Consider the following 23,441-nt stretch of genomic DNA (forward strand, 5'->3'; position numbering starts at 1 on the left):
TTCCTTAAACAACAGATGGCTTTTAAGATCCCAAAAGAAAACTATGCAAACAACACACAAAGTAATACCCAGCAGACACAAAGAATTGCTTCTCTCTGTTTACTCAAAATTATTCTCAAAGGGCATATCCCAGTCTAGGTCAAATACACCTGCATCAGTAAGAAACTAAACAGAATTTTCACGAACTTATTAAAGAACAAAACATTTACATCCACCGTATAAATTCAAGGACCTACAGGAAAATTAGAGATGGCTATCAATTTAAAGGAGACTCTAAACGTCATTAAATCCTTTTCTTCTATGAAGTTCTTAAAGAAATAAAATACATGCTTTAAAAAACCTTTCTCCCCTAAAGATAAGCTTAAGAAACTAAATGAATTTACTTAATTACTTTCACATGGTGGGCCAGAATGACAAGGTAAATACTAAGCAGTGTAACCTTATGCCAATGAACAAACCACAGAGATTAGTTAACACAGGCTAAAGTTAAAGAGAAAAGTCAGTAACAATATCCAAAATGAGCTGTGAAAATACTCACCCTTATATTCTGTCCTTTGACTAGGAGACAATACATAACAGCAAGCAATCATTTGCCTCAAACCTTTTGCCATCCAACACCTGACCCCCACACCTCTTTAAATTAAAGCAAAAACACTTTACCGTTTTACATACTGGGCTTCTGCAGAAGATTTCTTTTGAAGAAAATGAATCTGCAGCTAAAAAATAGTTTGAAAACTACTCAAGATATTCTAGAAATTATGCGAAGATCTGGTCAGACATCAAAGAACTGTGTATTTTGAACACCATTTTGTTCTCTCCCTTCCCATGAATCATCCCTTCTTCATGCCCCAACTCTAATTAGGCTTAAACTCACCTGGCAACTTTCAAAATATTCCAGTATTCTAAAGCCTGATTCTGGATGGTATGACTTCCCACCATGTACCCCACACCCATACACCAGTGTACTAATTCTCTAGTCTGATTAATGCACTCTTAAATCCTAACTTTCTAATTTTAAAATTATATTAGATAGTCTATGTCTAAAGCCATTTCAAATCCTCCACGTGACAAGACAAAATATAAATTAAAATAAAATTTAAACCACTTGCCTGCAGAATAATATTCATATATATAACTTAAAATGTTTCAGTATTTCACACCTAAAGATGATAATTTTACCCTAAGTGTAACTAAAGAAAGTACAGGTTTCCTCCCCATGGCTCTCTTATTATAGGACAGGATAGAATAGAATATGGTAGAAGAGATTCGGATGAATTTTGGATGAGCTTCTCATTATTTGAACTCTCACAACTCACTATCAGAAACTCAGAAATCAGATTTAGACAACTTGGAATCTCATACTACCCCAAAATACTTTCTGAAATGCAAAAATTAAGATAGCAAGAGATCCTTTTGTGGATAATTTATGTTCCCCACAGTCTACAGAATCTTCTTTTAAGTCAGTGCTTATAGAAAATAAGGGCTGTATAAAGTTTGCCCTTATTTATTTTAGAAGTGCTATTTTTGTTTTGATGAATTGGTAAAAAATTCAACTCTTAAATACTAAAGGGCAGGATGTACAAAATCTGCAAATGTTTCCCTTAAGCCCAAAGAGTATATTTAAAAGAACATAGGGACTTCCCTGGTGGCGCAGTGATTAAGAATCCACCTGCTAATGCAGGGGACATGGGTTCAAGCACTGGTCCGGGGAGATCCCACATGCCGTGGAGCAACTAAGCCTGTGCACCACAACTACTGAGCCTGCGCTCTAGAGCCCGCGAGCCACAACTACGGAAGCCCGCATGCCTAGAGCCCGTGCTCCGCAATAAGAGAAGCCACCGCAATGAGAAGCCCGTGCACCACAACGAAGAGTAGCCCTGCTCACCACAACTAGAGAAAGCCCGCACACAGCAATGAAGACCCAACGCAGCCAAAAATAAGTAAGTTAATTAATTAAAAAAATAAAAGATAAAAACCTATCCTCATATATTTACCCAACGTAAGGTATTTTCTCAATCTACCTTCTACACAGCTGTTTTAAACCTTTTAATTAAAAAAAAAGCCATTCTAATTATTTTAGAGTACTTACTTTGTTAGTTTCACAATTTAAAAAAATATAAACTAAACACCTCAAACCTTGAGAGAGCAAATATGAAAGTTTTTATATCCTTGAAAATACATAATACATAAACAATGCAGAGAGGAGCTGGTAAATGGGAGGAAGAGGAGAAAGATGTTAATCTCCCTATAACTGGGAATTTGCTTTTGCTCTAATCTCTTTTATTGCCAAGGCATGGAACAAAACGACCATACAATTTCCCCCAAGAAAAGTGGAATTCTCCATAAATGTTGACTTCCTAGACCTAAATTTGAGGTTCTAAGTCTTTTGGGGGATCACAAGCCACCTCAAAAAGTCTAATAAAAGCTTTGAGTTCTGTCCCTGTAAAAAATTCTGCATACAATTTCAGGGTTTTGTAGATTTCCTGATTCCAGTTTAAGAACCTCTGATACAATTATAGGAGTTTTGGTGGGTTGTTTTAGGTGTAATGATGATACTGTAGCTATGTTACAGACATAAAGAAATATTTAAGTTAAGATGATATAATATTCGGAATTTGTTTCAAAATAACATTGGGTATAGCTGAAACAAGATTGGCCTGAGTTAGTAATTACTGAAGCTAAGTGAGGGAGCCCTGGAAGTTCATTATATTATTCTCTCTACTTTTACAGGTTTGAAATTTTCCAGAATAATAAGTACAAATACATACATATACTTGTGTGTGTGTATATCTAGCCACAAAAAGACTACTAAAGAAATTACACCATTAAAACAGTTGGTTTCAGTGTAGCCAGATCATCAGAGCTTAGGCTTCTGATCTCTCCACAAAACCTTTCCCAGTCTGCTGGGCCACACTTGGTAAACAAAGGGTTGTATCCTCAACAGCACAGCCTGGGAGTCCATGTGGCCACATCCTGTCCTCCATGAATACTGTGGGCATAAACTCCTTCACTGAGAGGCACACAACCTGTGTATCCTGTACCAAGCCTACCAGAGTACTGAATAATACTCACGAATCAAACATTAAAACTGCACCACACAATCTATCAAATAAGAAGTGTCAAGAGATTATATTAAGGACCTACAATACTATCCTGGAAAAACGGGAACTTCATGTTCATTACATTTACCTCGAATTCCAACAATGGCTTGCTAATGCAGCATGCTTAATAAACAAAGAACTTAAAAAAAAAAAAGTTAGTTTCATATTTAACATAAACATCTGATCCAAACAGATGACAACATATCTCTCTCTAAAGATCTGAGTTCCAAACATCAGCTTAGACAATATCTCAGACTATCCAAAAGTGTTTCTGTGTTCAAGGGCATAGAATGGGAGCAAATTTAGAGACGTGTTTTTGGTTTGGGTCATTTTGTGAATCAGTCAAGTTCTCATAAAAATATGTCAATATACTCAATACAAACATAAATTCACTTCCACCTCAATTAGGTAAATAAATTCACTTTCACCTCACTTCAACCTACTTTATCTGAGTAGGTTCCTACTTTAAACTATTTGATCACTGCTTATAGGTATTAAATAAAGAATTTTAATTCCTCTGTAATCCCAAATAATACTTTCAACATCTATAAAGAAATGGGAGAATAGTCTGGAACCCACCATATTCAAGAAAACAACTTACTTCCATCTCGTACTAAATGCCTTGTAGGAGGTTCTCACTGGCAAGGCAAGAGGCTTCCCTTCTGCGAAAACTTGGCAAGTAACATAGAGGTCAGAACATGTTTCTTGGTACAGTCCTGAAAACTTCAACATTGGGTCTTCTAGAACAGCTTTATAACTCTTTTGTTCTCTCTTCCCTTCCAAACTTCCTCTGAAAGCATAAAAGCAATGTTTAGACACACATTTTTAAAAGACAAACACAACAAATACTAAGAGTTTATGTTTATGTCACAGTAACCTTATGCTACCTGAACATTTTCCTATAGATGAAATTAAAGTCACTTTTTCATTTACTAAAGGTCTCTTAAAATACTAACATGCCTAAGATAATTCCTAACTTCATCAACATATTTCTCTATTTTAGGTTTCTTAATTTTAAACCCTGTCATCAACTCTTGTGTCTACCTTCTAGATGTCACCAGCTTTCCAAGCATTAGTTTCATTTTATTAATTTCAAGTTGACCACTTATTCCTGTAGTCTTTCAACAACATTTACTGTACTAAGCATAGAGGTCCAGAAATGAAAGACAAGATAAACAATACAGTGTTACAGGAAAATATTAAGTCCTTGCTCTAGGGAGAAAACTTACTTTTAACTGCATATTTTTTGTATGCTTTTATTTATTTTTTACTATGTAGATGTATTATCTAATCAGTTCTTTAAATTAAGAAATACAGTGTTTTAAGTAGTAAAAGATATGCATAAATTATAAAAGAGGTAGGAACATTGCTTGGAAATCAAGATTACATCATATATTGTGCCAGGCATTTTATAGAGACTTTCTTACTTACTTTTCACCATATTACCATGTTATAAATCATGAAGCAGAGACTCAGAGATCAAGCTTATTATACAGGATCACAAAGTAAGTAACAGAGGTGAGAATAAAAACCAGGACAGAGGAAGCCAAAGCCAATGTTCTTCCCATTACAGAAAGATATATCAGAAAGTCTTAGGAGCACCTAACGTGGCTTGGAGGTAGGGACTCGTAACCCAGATAGATGCCTGAAATGAGCCTGAACAATATATGAAAGATGAGAGCCAGAGGCAGAGAGTCATCCCAGAATAAAAGAACAGCATATACAACTGCAAAAAGGCAAGATGGTGTGTCTGACGAACTACAGGTTGGTATAGCTAAAGCATAAAGCTCATGTGGAGAAGCTAGAGATGAGAATGAAGTGTAGGGGGGCAATGAAGCCAAGTAGCCACCAAATTCAGTACAGTGCCTCACGCAAAATGAAAATCCAAAAACCTGTTAACTGAACAATTTGAATTGAGAGAAATATAATCAGATTTGTGTTTATGATACCTTGGCAGGAGTATAAGAAAGTAATAGAGAGGTGGGACTGAAAGCAAGATCAGTTGGAAGACTTTCAATCAAAATTAAAAGGAAAAGGGTAGACTAAGCCTAGGGCAATGGGGTTTAAAGGGGGCATGGATCGAAGATACTGAGCAGGTAGATTCAAGACAACTTGTAAAGGATTAAACAGAGAAGGTGAGAGGGGGTGTCTGCATGAATCCGTATGACTCCTTTTCTGTCTTAACCAAAATCAGTGAATGATGCTAACAATCACCAAAATAGGGTGAGAGAAGATAAGAGTTAGAGGGCACGCTAATGATGTGCTCCATTTTGGACAAGTTGCTTTTAAAGTGCTTTGGGACATCCAAAGTGACCATGTCTTGTGGGCAGTTTGATATTCAACTATGGCACTAAGAAAAGAGACATCAAAGTGCAAGTTTTATTAAAACCACAGAAACAGATGAAAAGGCCTGGGGAAAATAAACAGAATTTTAAAATTTACTATTCTCTGACTATATGATTCTAAACTGATACTTCCTGCCCTCCCCAAAACTAGTCTCAGACGCTAAAAGGTGGTTTGTACTGAATTTTGCCAAACTTCTGATTTATGCTTTATCTTTTCCTCAAAATACTCAATGTGTGTCTGTTAATAATGGACCAGTTTTTAAAAAATTTTTCTTCTTTCCTTTTCATGTTCAAAAGTTTCAAAAAAAAACAAAAAACACATTCATATGTCCAAGAAATACTGAGAGGAATAAGACTGAAGGAAAGTCCTTTACCAGATGATGGCAATACAGGTCCTGTATAAACATCTACTGGTGTATGCTGTAAAAATTACTTTAAATGGGTGTGTAAAGTATTATACAAAGGTACAGTTTGGCATATTATTCTTACCACCACCACAAAATGAACAGTAAAGGACTTGTCAGAGTCTGAAGTAAGTAACTTCTGGAAACAATCATTCAAAGGAGCATCTAATGCTCAGAAAATGTATTTACTACAGGTATCTAGTCCTATGCCTGAGTCACATTTGTTGAATACTGACTAAAACATACGATGAATGATGTTGGGATTAATAATCTGTGATAATTTATGATAGTTTTCACATATGAAAATACATCTGTGAGACTGCCAATGGACATAATTTCCAACTTGGTGCTACCTGTTCCCCATCTCAGTTCCATTATTCTCATCTCAAGATGTCATGCCCTGGACCTTTACTTCAACTGTGATACCCCAAGATTTTCCTGCAAGGCTCTCTTCTTATATATTCTGGTCCCTTTACACCTGGGGCCCTCCTCACCTTTGACTGACTCCCAACTTCCCTGGCTAAGCAATTCCAGACTGTCGTAAGATTCAACCTAATCCTCTATCACCTCTCGTGTTTTTAGTACTACATCCATGTGCTCATCTTATTCTCAGCTACCTTATCTGCCTGTATCTACCTCTTCATAATTTCTTCAGTCTCCATTCCACCTTCCAGCCCCGTTTTAAAGTAAGATCTTCCAATTATTCACGGCAGGACGACGATTTAACCAAGACTTGATTTCTTTATCTGTAAGATGAGACGGTTTCTTTATCTGTAAGATGAGACGGTAGTAATCCCACAAAAGGTTGCAGTGAACAGCAAAACGCTTTCTTCAAAATAAACCCTGTGGGACTTACGAACTTATTCCTACTGCTGTCCTTCTCACTGAGACCACGTCCTCAGTCCTCGCACACGGCCCCTCTCCAAACTCCCGTTCACCTCCGTTTCCCTGGCTTCAGCCTTCCGGGCCGTCCGCAGGCCGACCATCAAGCTAATAAGCATCTTCTCTCCCCAACCCATAGGCCCCTGCCTCTCCGCCCCTGAAACTCTGCAATCCCAGTCCCAGTCCCCAGATTCTCTTACATTTTAAGCTGCACGTTGATGTCCAGGTCACAACTGTAGATGTAGTGAAACTTCTCCGCTTCCCCCATGGCACCCCCGGGCAAGAGCAACACCTAACGCCGAAAACGGGGAGCTGGGAAGACTCCGGCACTGAACTTACAGAGCCGCACAACACAGGCTCTTCCGGTTCCGCCTCTCAGCCCTTGCTCCGCCAATCCCTGCCGGGAGTGCGTTCCCACGCGACGGAACTCCCCGCCCCTCCGAGCGTTCTTCTGCGCATGTGCAAAGGGAGCCCACCATCTTGCTTGAGTGTAAATAGAATTCCGGAAACGCAGCCTATTTGGTTACATTCCAGACTTCCTGTGTTCTTCCTGTGTTAGCGGTGGTTTGTTTCTTGTTTGTTTTTTGTTGTTTGTTGTTTTTTTAAAGAAAATAAACTGTCTTTTGAGCCTGAGCTATTTCTAAAATCAGTCCAAAAGGAAATGAAGTTCAAAAAGAATTGTCACAACTTTCACTGGCTACAGGTTGGTTAACCAGGGAACAATCACAGGAATTAAGAGTTTTACCAAGTTTAAATTTCAAGGTCCCTTCCAAAACGTGTAGATTTAATCATGTATTTTCTATCTCAAGCAAAGATTTCCTCTTTCCGTTATAAAGAGTGGAGGAAGGACTACACAGAGAACAAGGAAACCTGGGTTCCAGTTTCGTGCTACAAATATATAGGCTACTTTAATCAAAGTACATGGGTGCTTGTTTACACAGGGTGTATTCAGACCCAATGTACCTTTGAAGACCTAACCCTTGTTAGAACCTAGAAACATCCAGTAACAACTCTAGGACTCAGATTTCTGACCTCTAAACTCCTACAATGTTTATTTTTATATTTAATAGTATGTAAAATTGTAATCTGCATTTCCAACTAGATCCAAAACTCTTGGCAAGGATAGTGTGCCCCCTTGGTGCCTCATACATTGTTGAGTTTAATAATTCCTATTCATTATTATTGGTGATATTGAATAAAAGTCTCTGTTTTCTATGTGTTTATTTTTAGGTGCCACGTTGTAAAAGGGACATTGCTAGAGTATATATAAATTACTATAATTAGGGGAGAAGAAAAAGCTTTCAAGGAAAGATTGAAAGGAGTGTAGCTGTTTAACCTAGAAATCCAAAAACAATGGCTAATGCACAATGTTTTGTCCCAAGTAAATTTTCAAAAATATTTGTGGAAGCAACACTAGGGAAAAGCATGATAGTTATTCTCCTATTACTTACAGTTCCAACAAAAAGAGAGCCAACTTGATTTGTTCCTAAGTATAACTATTACCAATGGTTGGAACTTATAGGAAATGTAATTTCAGCAAACAAAGAAACTTGAACTTTCTAATCATCAGAGCTCCCAACAGTAAAACAGATAGTTACAAGTGCCATGTCTATGGGATAATTCCAGCTGTGGATGTCAGGTCTGATGTGAAACAGGTTTCTCAAACTTGAATAAAATATTGACAATTTGTAAAGAACTAAATTTTCTGATCCCAGTGCTGAGTTAAATTACTTTTATTGTAATGTTATTTAATGTATAAACCTGAGTAAACTTCATATAAGTACACACGTATATATTTCTTATAAATTATTTAAAAATCAAATTTACAAATTAAATATAAAAACTTCAAATTAACAAGCTTAATACAATACATAGCCTTTTTGCTGAAACTCTATTGCCTACAACATGAATATGGCATTGACTACTCTTACAGGACTGGTTCTTTGAAATTCAAGACATCTATACTGCTGTATACCACATGGCACTTCAATTTTCTTGCCTCATTTTCTATTCAAATTACTATGAACTCTTCATTAGTATAAGTACCATGATGGTATTTGGCCTTTACTTGGCCCCCAAAGCATTTTTTGTCTTAGGTCTATCTCTGTCCTTTTCTCATTAGCTCATAACAGTTAAAGTCCCAACACAGTCACAGACAGAATACAGATAAAGGTATAAAAATGAAATATCAATACTTAGTTCTAAGATATTCATACATAGGATCCAGGATAGACTTATATTAACTTTTTAAAGGTAATCACCAAGAAAAAAACAACATTAAGAATGTATTGGGGCTTCCCTGGTGGCGCAGTGGTTGAGAATTTGCCTGCCAATGCAGAGGACACGGGTTCGAGCCCTGGTCTGGGAAGATCCCACATGCCACGGAGCAACTGAGCCCGTGAGCCACAACTACTGAGCCTGCGCGACTGGAGCCTGTGCTCCGCAGCAAAAGAGGCCGCGACAGTGAGAGGCCCGTGCACCGCGATGAAGAGTAGCCCCCGCTCACCGCAACTAGAGAAAGCCCTCGCACAGAAACGAAGACCCAACACAGCCAAAAAAATAAATTAATTAATAAATTAAGAAAAAAAAGTTATTATGGGGGAATCTTAGAAGACTGGACTGTAACTGTCAAAGACATTAATGCAACAAGGAAAACTAATGTGCCAGTGAGGAGGATTGTGGCAGGTCGCAGAAGCATTTTAAAAGTCACAGAAACCAAAACTGGCAATGCCTTTCCTGGACCAACCATGGATCAGGAAGATGTGGTTAGCAGACCTGAGTATCAGACTCCAATTAGCAAGACCATGGGAAATGGAAGGCTTAGGCATCTTATTCTGAAAGGAAAGAAATGATATTTTCTTTCCCATGTAATCTTTCCCATGTGAACTCATAAATATAACAGACACTTATAATTATAGAACACAATTTGCATTGCAAGAACCCACAGCTCCACAGACCACTGACTGTCTGTAGGAAAATAACTTTTTGCATAGGTGTTTTCTTTGTGTGGTAGGCTACTTCGTTGACTATTTTGTCTCATATGTAATTCACCTTTGTAGTTGCAGTTTTTATTCTGTGTTTCCTTTGTCATCTTTTTTCAATTTCATGTTTAATTATTCAAAATACAAATTTTGATGTTGGTTGAGAAACTTGTTGATAATGGTCTGTTCCTTCTAGTTGCCCAGGATTCATGTCGTGATAACTAGGTTTGTTTTTGTCAGTTCTGCACCCAATTTATTCTCTTTAGCTTGTAATAAAAAATTGACTCACAGCTTAGAAAAGCAACCATCTATTATTGGCCTTCCATCAAGATAAACTGACTATGATATTGTGAGATTAAAATAATTTTGTAACTGCTTTTTCTCCAATTAAAAAAATTGCCTTTACAAGTTTTCTAGCAACTCCAGGGGTTTTAGAACCTAATCACATGATAGAACAGACAGCATTGTCAGGAAACTTGAAAAATCCTACATCATAAGCCAAGACTTATGGCCATTTGTCAAGTGACAGTATTGAAAAAATGGGCTTGAGAATGTCTCTTAGTGATCCTGGAGTAGGAACCCACAAAGCCTGAGTGGCTCCATTCAAAAAGGTAATTTCTGTCAGCTGCAAAAGGGAAAGGATCAAAAGAATGCATTTTCTGAAAAATAATAAAAGTATATTCTGTGTGTGAGCTCCTTCTACTCTGTAATAAAAGAAGCTCTTCTCTCAGTGTCACAAGTGAGAAAAAAATCCTGATAGTTGAATGAAATCACTGTCAAGAATCTCAGCTATAAAAGAGGAATCGGATCATATCTCTCCCAGAAAGCATGATCAGGTCCTACCCAAGGAACATGGTTGTGGGTTGAGCTCTTTGTGCCTCCTCACCCCTGTCGCTCAATAAGAGGAGTGATCTCTAGTACTCGGACCTTGGAAAGGAGAACTATAAAGCTTTGAGAAATATCTGGTGTTATTTATATTCTCTTGATTCAAGATTTTTAAAGATTTTTAAAACTCTAAGCCCCATAAACTCTGGGCTTTTACAAAATGTAGTAGACCCTGAGAGAGTCTCCATCTTCCTCCCCTACCCTTGCTAAAAAACTATTAGATTTGTGTATTGCAAGCCTGAGATCGCTGCTTCAGAGAAGCCTCTTCTGACCTCACCTTCCTCCCCAACACTAGTTTAAGTCACCTCACTTGAAAATCTATTCCTCCTGTATTATTCTTCCATAGTATTTTCAAGAGTTTCTATCATAATTATTTAGTCGATGCTGTCCCACTCGACTACAAGCTCTGCAAGGGAAGGATTTGTGTGAATTTTATTTACCACTGTATTCTACTTTAGTTCCTGTCACAGAGCAGATATTGAATAAGAAAAGTAGGAAAGAATCTAGCATTTGAAAAACGACTATCTGTCACCACGTTAGGCCAGTTCATATATTACTTTATTTAATTATTTCAACAAAATAGTGAAGTAGGTGCTGTTACCCTATTTTACAGAAAAGTAACTCTAATATAGGTTAGGTGATTTATGTATGATTTATAGCTAATAGATGGCAGAGCCAGATGTGTCTGACTTCAAAACACATGATATTTTTACCAAACTATGAAGGAATATTCCAGAATAATTCCTAAACTTAATTTCTGCAACAGAAAAAATATTAATGGCAGTCTCTATAGCATCCTTGGTGTTATTTAGCACTGCCATTGATCCTTCCGCCTCTCTATAGATTATACTCTCAGGTAAACATCTTGACTCGTTACAGATTAACTCCATGGAGGGAGGAGATTTTGGTCCACTCAGCATCTTTGCAGGTCATCCATTTATTTAACAAATTTTTACTGACTGCTTAAAATGTGCCAAGAACTACAGCAAGCATTGTATTGGACATTGGTCTCTCCAATCTCACTAGAGGATAGTGTACCTCATCTGCATGTGGTGCCAACCCTGGCATCCCTCTGTGTATGTTTCCTATGTCACATGCAACCTGTCCTCTAATATCATAGGTGACAAAGAGCTTTATTTCATTTGTTCTATAAATATTGTGGGATGATAATGACTTCAGACATTTCTGAGAACCCACTGTTGTTAGAAAACCCATTACAATGAGTGCAACCTCAGCCCACATTATGTTTGATCTGCAATTCTGGTCTGTGTTCATTCTTTCCTTGTGCTTCTACATGCTCCAAAGGACAGAGATGCTGCTGTTATTTTTGGCACTTCTTGTTGACTTGCTTGTTTGCATTTGTGTTTGTGCATGAATATTTAATCACAGAAAAGTTGTTGACCCAACATTCAGACTTGCTTCTCTGAGACAAAAGGAAGAGGAGCAATCAGAGCCCGAGTCCATAGACAGTAATTAGTGACACAAGTAATTCCTCAAGATCCCTGGAGTCATTCTAAGTCACTTTGCCACCTACCCAGATTCTATAAATGCACAGGGAAAGAGTGGCAGAGACCCTAAAAAGGAGGAAAGACTTCACTGTGTTGTAAGAATTTATCTTTTAGTGAAAAACAAAACAAAAATCTTATGTAAACACTAAAAGAATCCTTGGAATGAAAAAGAGGAAGGAAAAGAAAGAGAATTGCTTGCTTGAAAGTCAGCTTGGATTTGAGCTGTGCATTAGTGTGAGAGTTATGAAAGTTAATACTCTTTTCAGAGAGGAATGCTTAGGCTGGAGTTTGGATTTGATGAGGGAATAGGCAGAGAAAGACTAAATGAGAAAATGTGAGAACTAAAACACTTGGACTTTCATCTTCTCAGAGAAAATTAGTCTGCCTATAGGGCAAAGGTGAAACTTTGTCTCTCTTTCTGTCTTAAAGACTGTTGGAGGGGGCTTCCCTGGTGGTGCAGTGGTTGAGAATCCACCTGCCAATGCAGGGGACATGGGTTTGATCCCTGGTCTGGGAAGATCCCACATGCCACGGAGCAACTAAGCCCGTGGGCCACAACTACTAAGACTGCGCTCTAGAGTCTGTGAGCCACAACTACTGAGCCCACATGCCACAACTACTGAAGCCCATGCACCTAGAGCCCGTGCTCCACAATGAGAGAAGCCACCTCAATGAGAAGCCCGCTCACTGCAACGAAGAGTAGCCCCTGATCGCCACAACTAGAGAAAGCCTGCGTGCAGCAACGAAGACCCAATGCAGCCAAAAATAAATAAATAAATTTTAAAAAAGACTGTTGGAAGAGGTCAGGAGAGGACTTGACCACTGGTCAATCCTGGAGCTGGACCTGGGCGATCGGAGGCTCTTCGCCCCTCCCCCACCCTTGGAATGTGTGCTCTGCCCACTGTTCCCACAGTGAGAGCCAGGTTCAAGGATACAGCACTGAGAGAGCAATGTGTTGTTGAGACCACATTGGATGGTGTATGTGACTGAACCCCATCAAGGCCTCTCTATAAATTCTTAAGATGCTGGTGGGTAGACCAGATCCACTCCTGGGAGCACCACCTACCAAGAGCTGCCTCTTTCTTTGGTCTCTCCTTGCCCTCCGTGTACGGAGCCAGTTTCAGATTATACTCAGAAGCAAACCAACAGAGACAAAACAACACAGAAATGCTATTCTATACCAGGGCTTTTTACAGGCATTAAGAGGAAAGGGAGGCTTTCCAGGACTTCATGGACTATTTAAAATTGGAGCTAAGTTTTAGTTGTTTTTTGGAATTATTTTCTATTTGTCTCTCAATGTTTGTTTGAACATATCAATTCTGAATAATATCCTTTCTCTTATTCTATATTCAGATTTTGCCTTTATCTTCACCCAGTAGTAGAATTGATTCTTGTTGCTAATGGTAGTTATGATCTATAAAATCACAGTGCACAGAATTAGTGAATATTGAAACATTGCTCATAGTGAAATTAAAGGGTTATGTTCCTGCAAGCCTCTGATCACATTTTTATCAAACATAGAAATATATAATGTTGTTTTATCTATGTTTCTTTTAAAGACACCTTATTTAATATACATTGTTCATTTATTAACATTGAACTCATGGCCAAGAGCACTATAACTCATGCCCCAGTGAAACTTACCTAATACATGTATTTTCTCCATGAAGCATATCACATTCTTCTTGCATGTAGGAACACTAGACAGCACTTCAGCACTACACTTGAGGGCCATTTTAAACAGTGAAATCACTAATAAAAAGCACAGAAACCAAAAACAACAAACAAAAAAGCCACGACATGGCACTAAATAGCAAAAGGACACTTTACAGTTCGAGAGCTGAAACAAGAAGGCAGAGTGTTTCTTTGTTTGATCTCAACTGGAGGCATGTATGTTGGGCGACTCAAATTTTTCACTGCTCCATGCATGTCCATGAATGGCTGCAAGTATTGATTTTTGGAAATACAAATAAATGTTAGTGAGCCAGTGAATTTGCAAATACAGAATTTGTGAATAATGAGATTTGACTATATCTGTTCTCAGAAGAGAATGAAGAACTTCTCTAGACCAGTGTGCATATGATTCACCAAATGAAGATTCTGTTTCAGTAGGTTAGGGTGGTGGGGCCTGAGAGGTTTCATTTCTAATGATCGAGGCTAAGTCTGTCTTGAGCAGTACTAATCTGCACCATCCATTCCTGTTCATTTAGAAACACAGAAATTGAGTCCTGCAGAGATAAAGAAAATTGCCAAGGTCATACTGATAATTATAAAGTTGGAACTTGAGTACAGTGTTCCATAAGACTTTATAAAGGAGATGGACCTCTGATGCTAACAGGCACCAAATTAAATCTATGGTTGTGCTTCCTAGGAAGCTATGATCTGCTTTGGCTTCTCTCTGCTTCTCCCCTGCGCCATTCCTTTCCCATATCTCTCTGCATTTCTTAAAGGCCACCTCTGTGCTATGAGGATCTTCTTAAAAAGAGCAAAATTTTCTAATACAGTTTCTAATAAGTCAGGATAAGTGTCCATTCTATTTTTCTCTATCATGCATACATTTAATATATATTACAAGTTTGTCACGGCCCTGCTCAAAACTCTTAAAGCCTCATCACATCTGATGGAATAAAAATCAGGTCTCTTGCCAGGGACTGTTTTATCTACCAGATTCTTCCTTCAGCCTCCTTCTGGCATGTTGTTTTCTACTGCTTCTCAAGACGGACTCTCCGCTTAGGCTCCAGCCAACTGCAGTCTTCTTGCAACCTGTATTTCCCCACATATTTGTTGCTTATGCTGTCTTCTCCCTAAAAAGTCACCTCTTCCCTCTGTGAAATAATATTCATATTTTATGGCAAGACAAGGAAAAATTAAACATAAAAAAATTTCTCTGTCCTTTAGCCCCCCTTCTCCCTCTACCACGTGCTGTGTATCTGCATTGCCTAAACCTCTCCTATCAGCAGAAATACCTCCTTAACCATAAAGACTGACATTCTCCTAGCACAAAGAAGACAGCTCCTTAAAAGATAACCTTCCTTCTCTGATCTTGTAAGGAGTCACGATGACTCACCACTTTGTACTTGCAGATCTGGATTGTGTAAACTGTCAGTGATATGTCATTTAATGAACTCTGTTTCAAAACACTTATATAACTGTGCTTTCTAATGGGTGGAACTGTGACTTCTAACGGGTGGAACAGGTCTTGGAGCTTTCTGAGAGTCTGCTCCCAAGTTGTAAACTTCAATTTGCCTCAAATAAAATTTTCCACTTATTTCTTAGATCGACTGATTTTTTTGTTGACACATCATTGTCCCACTTACTTCAAGAAACAGCTTCATTCTATTTAGCCCTCCTTAATCTTCAGGCACAAATTTTCCAAACTCTTAGGTACCTTTGAAACCTCTACACTCATTGACATGCATATGCATGCACATTTGTTATCTTGTAGAAGTAAGCCAGAGCCTAAATTAACTTATCTTTGTATATTCCATAGCACAATAGCATGCAGATTTATTATTGCATCTATCATTCACCCATTCCTTCAGCAAATATTTACTGAGCATCTGCCATGGACCAGGGATAGCACTGGAGATAAAGTAGACATAGGTAGGTATTACCTCTGCTCTCTCCAAGGTACAGTCTCATAGGGAAGGCAGAAAACTGAACAAGTATAGTTAATCCTCATTATTCACAGAGTCTATACTTATGAATTTACCTACCCACTAAAATTTATCTGTACCCCCCAAATTAATACTCACAGCACTTTCGTGGTTGTTCACAAACATATGAAGAGTGGGAAAAATCTTAAGTCATCCAGAGTGCATGTTCCCATGTGAGGTCAAACAAAGCAATGCTCTGCCCTCAGCTCGCATACTGCAAAGTGTTCTTTTTGCAGTCTATTTAGTGTCACATTGTTTTTCATGTTTGTGTTTTGTACTGGTGACTTCACTGTTTAAAATGGCCCCCAAATATAGTGCTGAAGTGCTGTCATATGTTCCTAAGTGTAGATAGGTTGTGATGTGTCTCATGGAGAAAATACTTAAAGTTCCATTCAGGTATGAGTTACAGTGCTATTGGTCATGACTTCAATATTAGTGTATCAATAATATATATTAAATAAGGTGTCTTTAAACAGAAACACATATAAAACAAGATTATGTATTGATTGATGAAAATGTGACCAGAGGCTCATAGGAGCCTAACCCTGTATTTCCCCTAGGAACAATGGTTCATATTCACTAATTCATTGGTTGTGACTACTTTATAGAATATAAGTACCACAAATAACCAGAATTGACTCATTGTTTATGGTAAGTATGAAAGGCGATATAGTGCTTCTTTACATTTGTGGGAGGCCGATGGGACAAAGAAGACTTTGTAGAGGAAGAAAGGATGAAGCAGAGATCTGAAGGATGAGTAAATGTTGACCAGGTGACTGGGGAGAAACATAGATAGGAAGGAAGGAAGAGAAGTGTTCTGTGCAGAGGAAACAGCCTGGGTTTTCTCAAAAAAGGATGACTTGCAAAAAGCACAGAACAGAGTAGGAAGGGAATATATTAGTTTGCAAGGTTTGCTGTAACAAAGTATCATAAACTGGGTGCTATAAAAAACAGACATTTTTTTTGTCTTGTAGTTCTGGAAGCTAGAAGTCCAAGGTCAACTTGTTGGCAGGGTTGGCTCCTTCTGGGGTCTGTGGGGGAGAATCTGTTTCTCATCTCTCCCCTACTTCTGGTGGTTTGCTGGCAATCTTCTATGTCCCTCAGTTTAGGGAAGCATCACCCTGAACTCTGCCTTCATCTTCACACGATATTCTCCCTGTGTGTATGCCTGTGCCCAAAATTTCCTTTTTTTTAAAATAAGGACACCAGTTTTATTGAATTAGGACCCATCCTACTTTAGTGTGATCTCTTTGTAACTAATTATATCTGCAATGACCCTATTTCCAAATTTGAATTTACTGGGGGTTAGCACTTAAACATAAGAATTTGAGGGGACACAATTCAACCAATAACAACAAGCAAAGGCAATGAAAGAGGGTGAGAGGTAGGAAGAGCCAGGACCTGGTAAAGAACACTAAAAAGTTAAGGCTTCACTGTAAAGATAATGTAGCAAAAACTGTGCTTCAACAAAGAATTATGCATTTTCTCTGACATTCCTCCAGGTTAGACGATTCTAGTATTTCACAGTATTTGAGATAGTTTACCACTTTGTAGATTATAGGCAACTAATAGCAATGCAAAATAATTCCTACAGACAAATCCAAATTAATTTCCCTCCACCACCTTTGGAAAAACCAGTTTTGCCTTAATTTGCATATTCATTTCAATATTCTTGATCTAAAAATATCAGGAGTAATCTTTGAATTCTCTTTTGAACTGGTAAGGATGTCTTCCTGGTTCCCTCCTTAGTTAATGAGTAGAATAAAATTGTTAACGTGTCTATTTTTATATCTGTATGAGAGTCAACATTTTACCTCTTTCTGAAAATTACCTTTTACAGGAACATGAATCCCTCAGTGGATGATGCATTCAATAAATGAACAACTGCATGAATAAGTCAGGTTGCCTAGTAGGTAAACTCTCAAGAGGCAAGACAGTTTAGTTCTAGTTAATAACCCGATTGAGAATGACAGTGTTGAACTTTATCTTGAGCCCTGTATTCCTGGAAAACAGGGATGGTTAAGAAAACCTCTACTCTCTGTAACCCAGGGAAATGGCTTACTACAATACAAAGACCTACACTTCTCTCTGTGACTTAGATAAAACTTACTAATAAACAAATTTTTCTTTATGACAAGACCAGACACAGTCCATCTATACTTCTATTCTTTGTCTCATAAATGATTAACTGAACTGTTTATCTTCCCCGAATTAGCTAGACACAGAGAAAAATTATTTCCTATTCAGGTGACTGACTGAAAATCCCCCTGATTACAAAAGCAATCTGAACTGTAAGATCACCATACTTATAATTTTTCTACTTCTCCCAACAAAAGTCTAAGATGAAACCATCCTGATGAGAAACTCTGATCTTCAGATCTGCGATGTTCTCCCCATAGTAATAGTCTGAATAAAAGTAATTTCCTTCCCAGATTCCAAGTGCTTCCTAATAGCCCTGAAATTGGAATGAAATCTAGAATTTAATAGACAACTTGGAAGTTCAGTAAAATTATTGTTTCCTCTTCAACCTTAGTTCCCATGTCAACTCTATTTGGCTTCTCTCTTCCCATTCCATTCCATGGAGTCTCATCCATAGTTTTTGCATCTATCACATTTGGGACACTGTAAAAGGGCTGATTTCTCTCTGCATTACAATCCTCTGATAAAAATTTTAAAATTCTTATTGGATTTAAGTATTTATAATTAAATTAAATTGTATATATGTACAATGAAACGAATTCAAAATTATGTGAAGAAAGAGAAAGAAAAATTCTGAAGGCAAAATTATACAACATGCTATTTTGTCTTTAAAGGTACTTGTTGCAAGAAGTTATTTAGTAGAGACACAGATGTAGAGAACAAACGTATGGACACCAAGGGAAGAAAGTTGTGGGCAGTGCGGGGGGAGGATTGTGGGATGAATTGGGGGATTGGGATTAACATATATACACTAATATGTATAAAATAGGCAACTAATAAAAAAAAAGAGCACAAAAAAAGAAGTTATTTAGTATGAGATGAACATTTGATGATATGCATTTTAGTATTTGTGTTCCCAGCTGACTTTAGGATTCCTGAAAGTGTTTTCCAGTGCAATGCACAGAAGCTATGGATTCCCCTTTCTACAGAAGGCACCCCTTTAAAATGCAAGTTTTTCTTACACTGATTTAAATAGTTCTGCATTACTTAGAATCTTTCAATGATTTGTTGTTTTTTTTTCTCTTAGCATCACAAATCTCAGAGCAAAAGGAAAAAGACCTTACCCTTTTTTATTTCATTTGAACCAGATGATTTTCATGTTATATGGGTGAGGTAACCAGCATTATGAAATGGCATGATGTATTTACAGGTCAGTATTACTGTACAGAAAATATAAGCCTTATTTATTCAATACATGTGTGGAACACCTAGAATGTGTAATGTGCATTGTTATGCCTGTTGGTACTTTTTAAATATAGGGTGCTGCCGCGGAGCAACTGGGCCCGTGAGCCACAACTATTGAGCCTGAGCGTCTGGAGCCTCTGCTCCGCAACGAGAGAGGCCGCGATAGTGAGAGGCCCGCGCACCGCGATGAAGAGTGGCCCCCACTCGCCGCAACTGGAGAAAGCCCTCACACAGAAACGAAGACCCGACACAGCCAAAAATAAACATAATAAATAAAAAATTAAAAAAATATATATATAGGGTGCTGCTTTCTTTGCTATTGTTTCACAGTTTGCTTTTTCATCCCACATTGATCAGATGGACTATAACCTTTATTTTCTTATATTCACCAAAGGTCCCAGAACAGTGCCAGACAAATCTTGGCACTCAAAAAAAACAAACAAAATAAAGAAGTATTGATATTAAATTGATTATCTTTTGAGTATTTGTTTCTAGGTGAGTGACAGTAAGCATTTGCGAATTTCCATTTGTAATTAATACATTAATATTTTAAATACTGAGACAAATAGTAAACTAAGTAACGTCAGAACATCTCACTAGAAGCAACTTAGATAAAAGTTTCTTTAAAAGTGAACCAATAGGGCTTCCCTGGTGGCGCAGTGGTTGAGAATCTGCCTGCCAATGCAGGGGACACGGGTTCGAGCCCTGGTCTGGGAAGATCCCACATGCCGTGGAGCAACTAGGCCCGTGAGCCACAACTACTGAGCCTGCGCGACTGGAACCTGTGCTCCGCAACAAGAGAGGCCGCGATAGTAAGAGGCCTGCGCACCGCAATGAAGAGTGGCCCCCGCTTGCCACAACTAGAGAAAGCCCTCGCACAGAAACGAAGACCCAACACAGCCCAAAAATAAATAAATAAATAAAATTAAAAAAAAAAAAAAAAAGTGAACCAATAAGTTCAGTTTTGCTCACGTCCCCAGGGAATAGTGGTGATTAAAAGAAAAAAAAGCAAGACTCTTTATTTCTGTTTTGCCTTAGGTAAGAAGGGGTAGTAAGGCTCCATTCTGAAAGGTCAGTAGGTTGTTAAGTGAGTAAACAGAGATTTATAGAAAAGGGGGAGCAAGCAAAACATCAACACACACACTGCTGCTCTCTGCCTTGCCCAGTTTTACGCCTAAGGAGACTGACAGGACCCCTGATGTGATTTGAATCTTAGAGTGAATTCACCAACTCTCTTTTGTCTTCTTCCTTCCCTCTCTACAACCCCTCAATCAGAGATTATATCTGCAAGGAGGTAGTCTCCATCATTATGAAGCTGGGCTTCCTCCTGATGTAAATCTGTATTTTAACAAAGAGAGAAAAAGAGAAGGAGAGAGAGCTGCCTGGGGCAAGGTTATTCTCTGACCCCAGGCAATCGTCCTTCCCCACAGAGCAGTCCCAGGACCAAGCCCATGCTAAAACAAACACATCTGCCCCATCAGCTGCTATCTAGCCTCCTGTCTTTTGAAGAAGAGGCTTTCTCCCACGCCTGCCTAATGAGGGCTGCCTGCCACTCTCAGGCTGGCTTTTACAGCCCGAAGAGCCCTCTGCACACACACTGAGCTTTTCTCTCTACTTTGCACTTCAAGAACTTAGGAAGCTTCAGGGGAAATAAGGATTCAGTTTTTTTCCCCCTCTACTGTGATGAGCATTTACTTTCCCTACAGGATGCGTTGAAGCACCTTGAAAACTCACATCACGGCTTTTGGGACATGGGGGCACTCAGAGGCATAGGCATGTGGTCTGCTGATCCAGGGCTGGAGCACAAAGAGGACCTTAGAAGCACTGGTCATGAGCACACCCTCCTGGCAGCCCTTGCTTGGCTTACCCAGCCCAGCCCAGTAAATGAGAGTAGCTGAGGCTACAGAAAGGGAGAGAATATTGGTGAAGAACCCCAAATGGTTGTACTATCCTCAGCCTCAGTTTCTAATCCTCCCTCTGCCATTCCTAGCTCTTCTCATCAGGACTGCCAAGGCCCCCTACTAGCAGATTCAATCCTTCCCCAAAGTCTGAGATCATCTGGACCGAATAGGAAAGACAATTTTCCAGTCCTTAGCCCTGACTCTTTCCTTCCTCTTCACCCCTGCACCCACCCAAAAACACATACCTTCTCCAGTCTAGTGGGGAGGCTGACCTAGAAGCGTGGCTTCTTGCATTAATGACTCAGTATTCAGTTGGGCCAATCTTGGATGTTAGAGTCTGGATGGAGAGGAGTGCAGTGGATGGGAGCTCATGTGCTCAATAAATAAGAGCAGAACTTTGGCCCTTAGATGGACAAGTAGGGGAGTAGATGTGATAGACCCTCATGGCAGGAACTTGGAAAGAGCTAGGGGTTTATAACAGGGCCACATTATTTACTTTCCTGGGCCCTAAGCATATTAGCCCCTTCCTTCATAAAAAATACTAAAATGTATATTTTATAACTATGTTAATAAAAGATGAATATAATCCAACTTGGATTATATTCAGGTTTTCCTTCTGATTTTAAAAGAAATCAAAATATTTTCCTAGTTCTCTAAAAGCAGCACAGACTCTAGGTCCTGTGCTTCTGTGTGCAATGGATAAATCAGTATCTGTTTGAAGGGGGATGATGGAGAAATGGTTGGAGGCAGCAGTGGAATCAAGAGTATATCTGATCTACCTCCTGGCCCTGAAGTAGGTGGTGTGTAAGAGGAAGAAAGAAACAGCGGCTTTCATTTGAAAGGGAGAATGGGATCCTCAAGGACAAATATGTTACCCGTAGGTATAGAGGTGAAGGAATTTTTCAGAAATGAGGCTACAACCGTCTGATCACAGAAGATGATTCCAGAAAGCCCAGGGAAAGGATTCAGAGGAGAAGAGATGGAATTGAGTCAGATTAGGGGTAGTGTGGCCAAATGGAAATGAGAATTAGGGTGATAATGGATGACTTGGATTTCTGGTGGGAGGGGCAACTTGAATGTGAAGCACTATGTGCTTGGAGAAGTCCTGAGCTGTTTAGAAGTAGGTAGATGGTCCTCGGAAAACTTACTCTGGGAGTTCAGCTCACCGGGCTGCTAACTTTAACTGCACAGGGACTGTTCCCTCCTGCTGTGATAATCTGTAAAATGACTGAGAGGGTACAGACTGCATTCAAAGCACTTTTTTATGCTTTAATCTCATTTAATTCTCACAACAACCCATTTTACAGGGGAGAGATCAGAGAAATAAAGAGGTAGTTACTTGTCCAGGGGCCACTCTTCAATAATGACTCTGTCGTGTGTGTATATGTATATATACACATGTATACGTGTATGTATACATACAGGTATACCCTGCATTTCCAAAGTTTGCTTTAGGCCACTTTGTTTTACAAAAGACTTACATTAGTACTTCCTTTCAATAACCAAAAGAAATCTGAAGAGGATTTTTGCTTTTATGAAAAAAGGGGAAAAATGAAAATAGCTAGTGTTTAATGTTTGTTTTGCAGCGAGCTGTTATAGAGGCAGCTCCCACCCAGAGCAGCAAGAGGGGCACTGCCAAGCTCCTTTCTGGGAACAATACTCAGCATCTCAGCAACAAGACACCATATCTTTGAGCTGTGTTTGTGAGCATCTGTGCTTTATCTCGATTTATTTTGTGCATCTGTTAGCAAGATGTGTCCTAAGGTAATTGCTTCTTTTCTTTATACCATTTCAGTTTACAAAAGGTTTCATAGACATGCTCTACTTTTGGATAGCAGGGGAAACGTGTATATACATATATACATAAGTGTATATAATTACAGAAGTATAGATATACATACACAGAAGTGTGTTTAGATTGATATTATATATACATATATATATACATACGTATATAAATATATATCAGATGTTCCTGCTGTAGTTTCAAGTGTAATTTGAAAAGTGAAGTCCCCCTGAGTAGTAGATTATGGTTCATTAATGTATAGGATAGTGCTTTTATTCTCAGGCTGTATGCCCTTTATGCGTCTATGCTTCCCATAATGCAATTACCCTGGATTCTAGCTTCCTAGAAGGCAGGAAATATGTCTAAGGCAATCTCAGTATATATAAGTGCCGAATAGTGTTTTGATGATAGTGAAAAGATAGATTTTTCAGATTCCTAAATTAAAACTATCAGCTATCCATAGTCACAGTTAGTTATCACAATGGGGATAGAGGTAGAGAGCTTCCTTTATTCATTCAACGAATGTGTGAGGGTTTATTGCTTGTCAGGAGCTTAGCTCCTGGGGCTAGACTTGCCCCCACTAGTTGCTGACCCTGGACAAGTTATTT

The 23,441-nt window shown here is 38.7% G+C and overlaps 1 protein-coding gene across 8 annotated transcripts in view; it reads right to left on the reverse strand.

Annotated features, from left to right (window-relative positions):
- Positions 1–7,107, reverse strand: part of PIK3C3 (phosphatidylinositol 3-kinase catalytic subunit type 3) — a 164,386-nt gene extending 157,279 nt beyond the window's left edge. For 2 of the 8 annotated variants that reach the window (XR_014234175.1, XM_082354209.1), the window contains exons 1-2: positions 6,933–7,106; positions 3,703–3,891 (exon numbers count right to left, since the gene is read on the reverse strand). Coding sequence is in view for 7 of the 8 variants with exons in the window: in XM_082354209.1 (XP_082210335.1) it covers positions 3,703–3,891; positions 6,933–7,000 (257 nt within the window). In the remaining variant the exon portion in view is untranslated. Of the gene's footprint in view, positions 1–3,702; positions 3,892–6,932 lie in introns of all 8 variants that reach the window. The other 6 variants (XM_082354206.1, XM_082354207.1, XM_082354211.1 and 3 more) reach the window with 4 other exon arrangements.
- Between the last annotated feature and the right edge of the window lie 16,334 nt (positions 7,108–23,441).

This window comes from Balaenoptera borealis (assembly GCF_965194805.1).
Source record: "Balaenoptera borealis genome assembly, chromosome: 14".
NCBI lineage: Eukaryota > Metazoa > Chordata > Mammalia > Artiodactyla > Balaenopteridae > Balaenoptera > Balaenoptera borealis.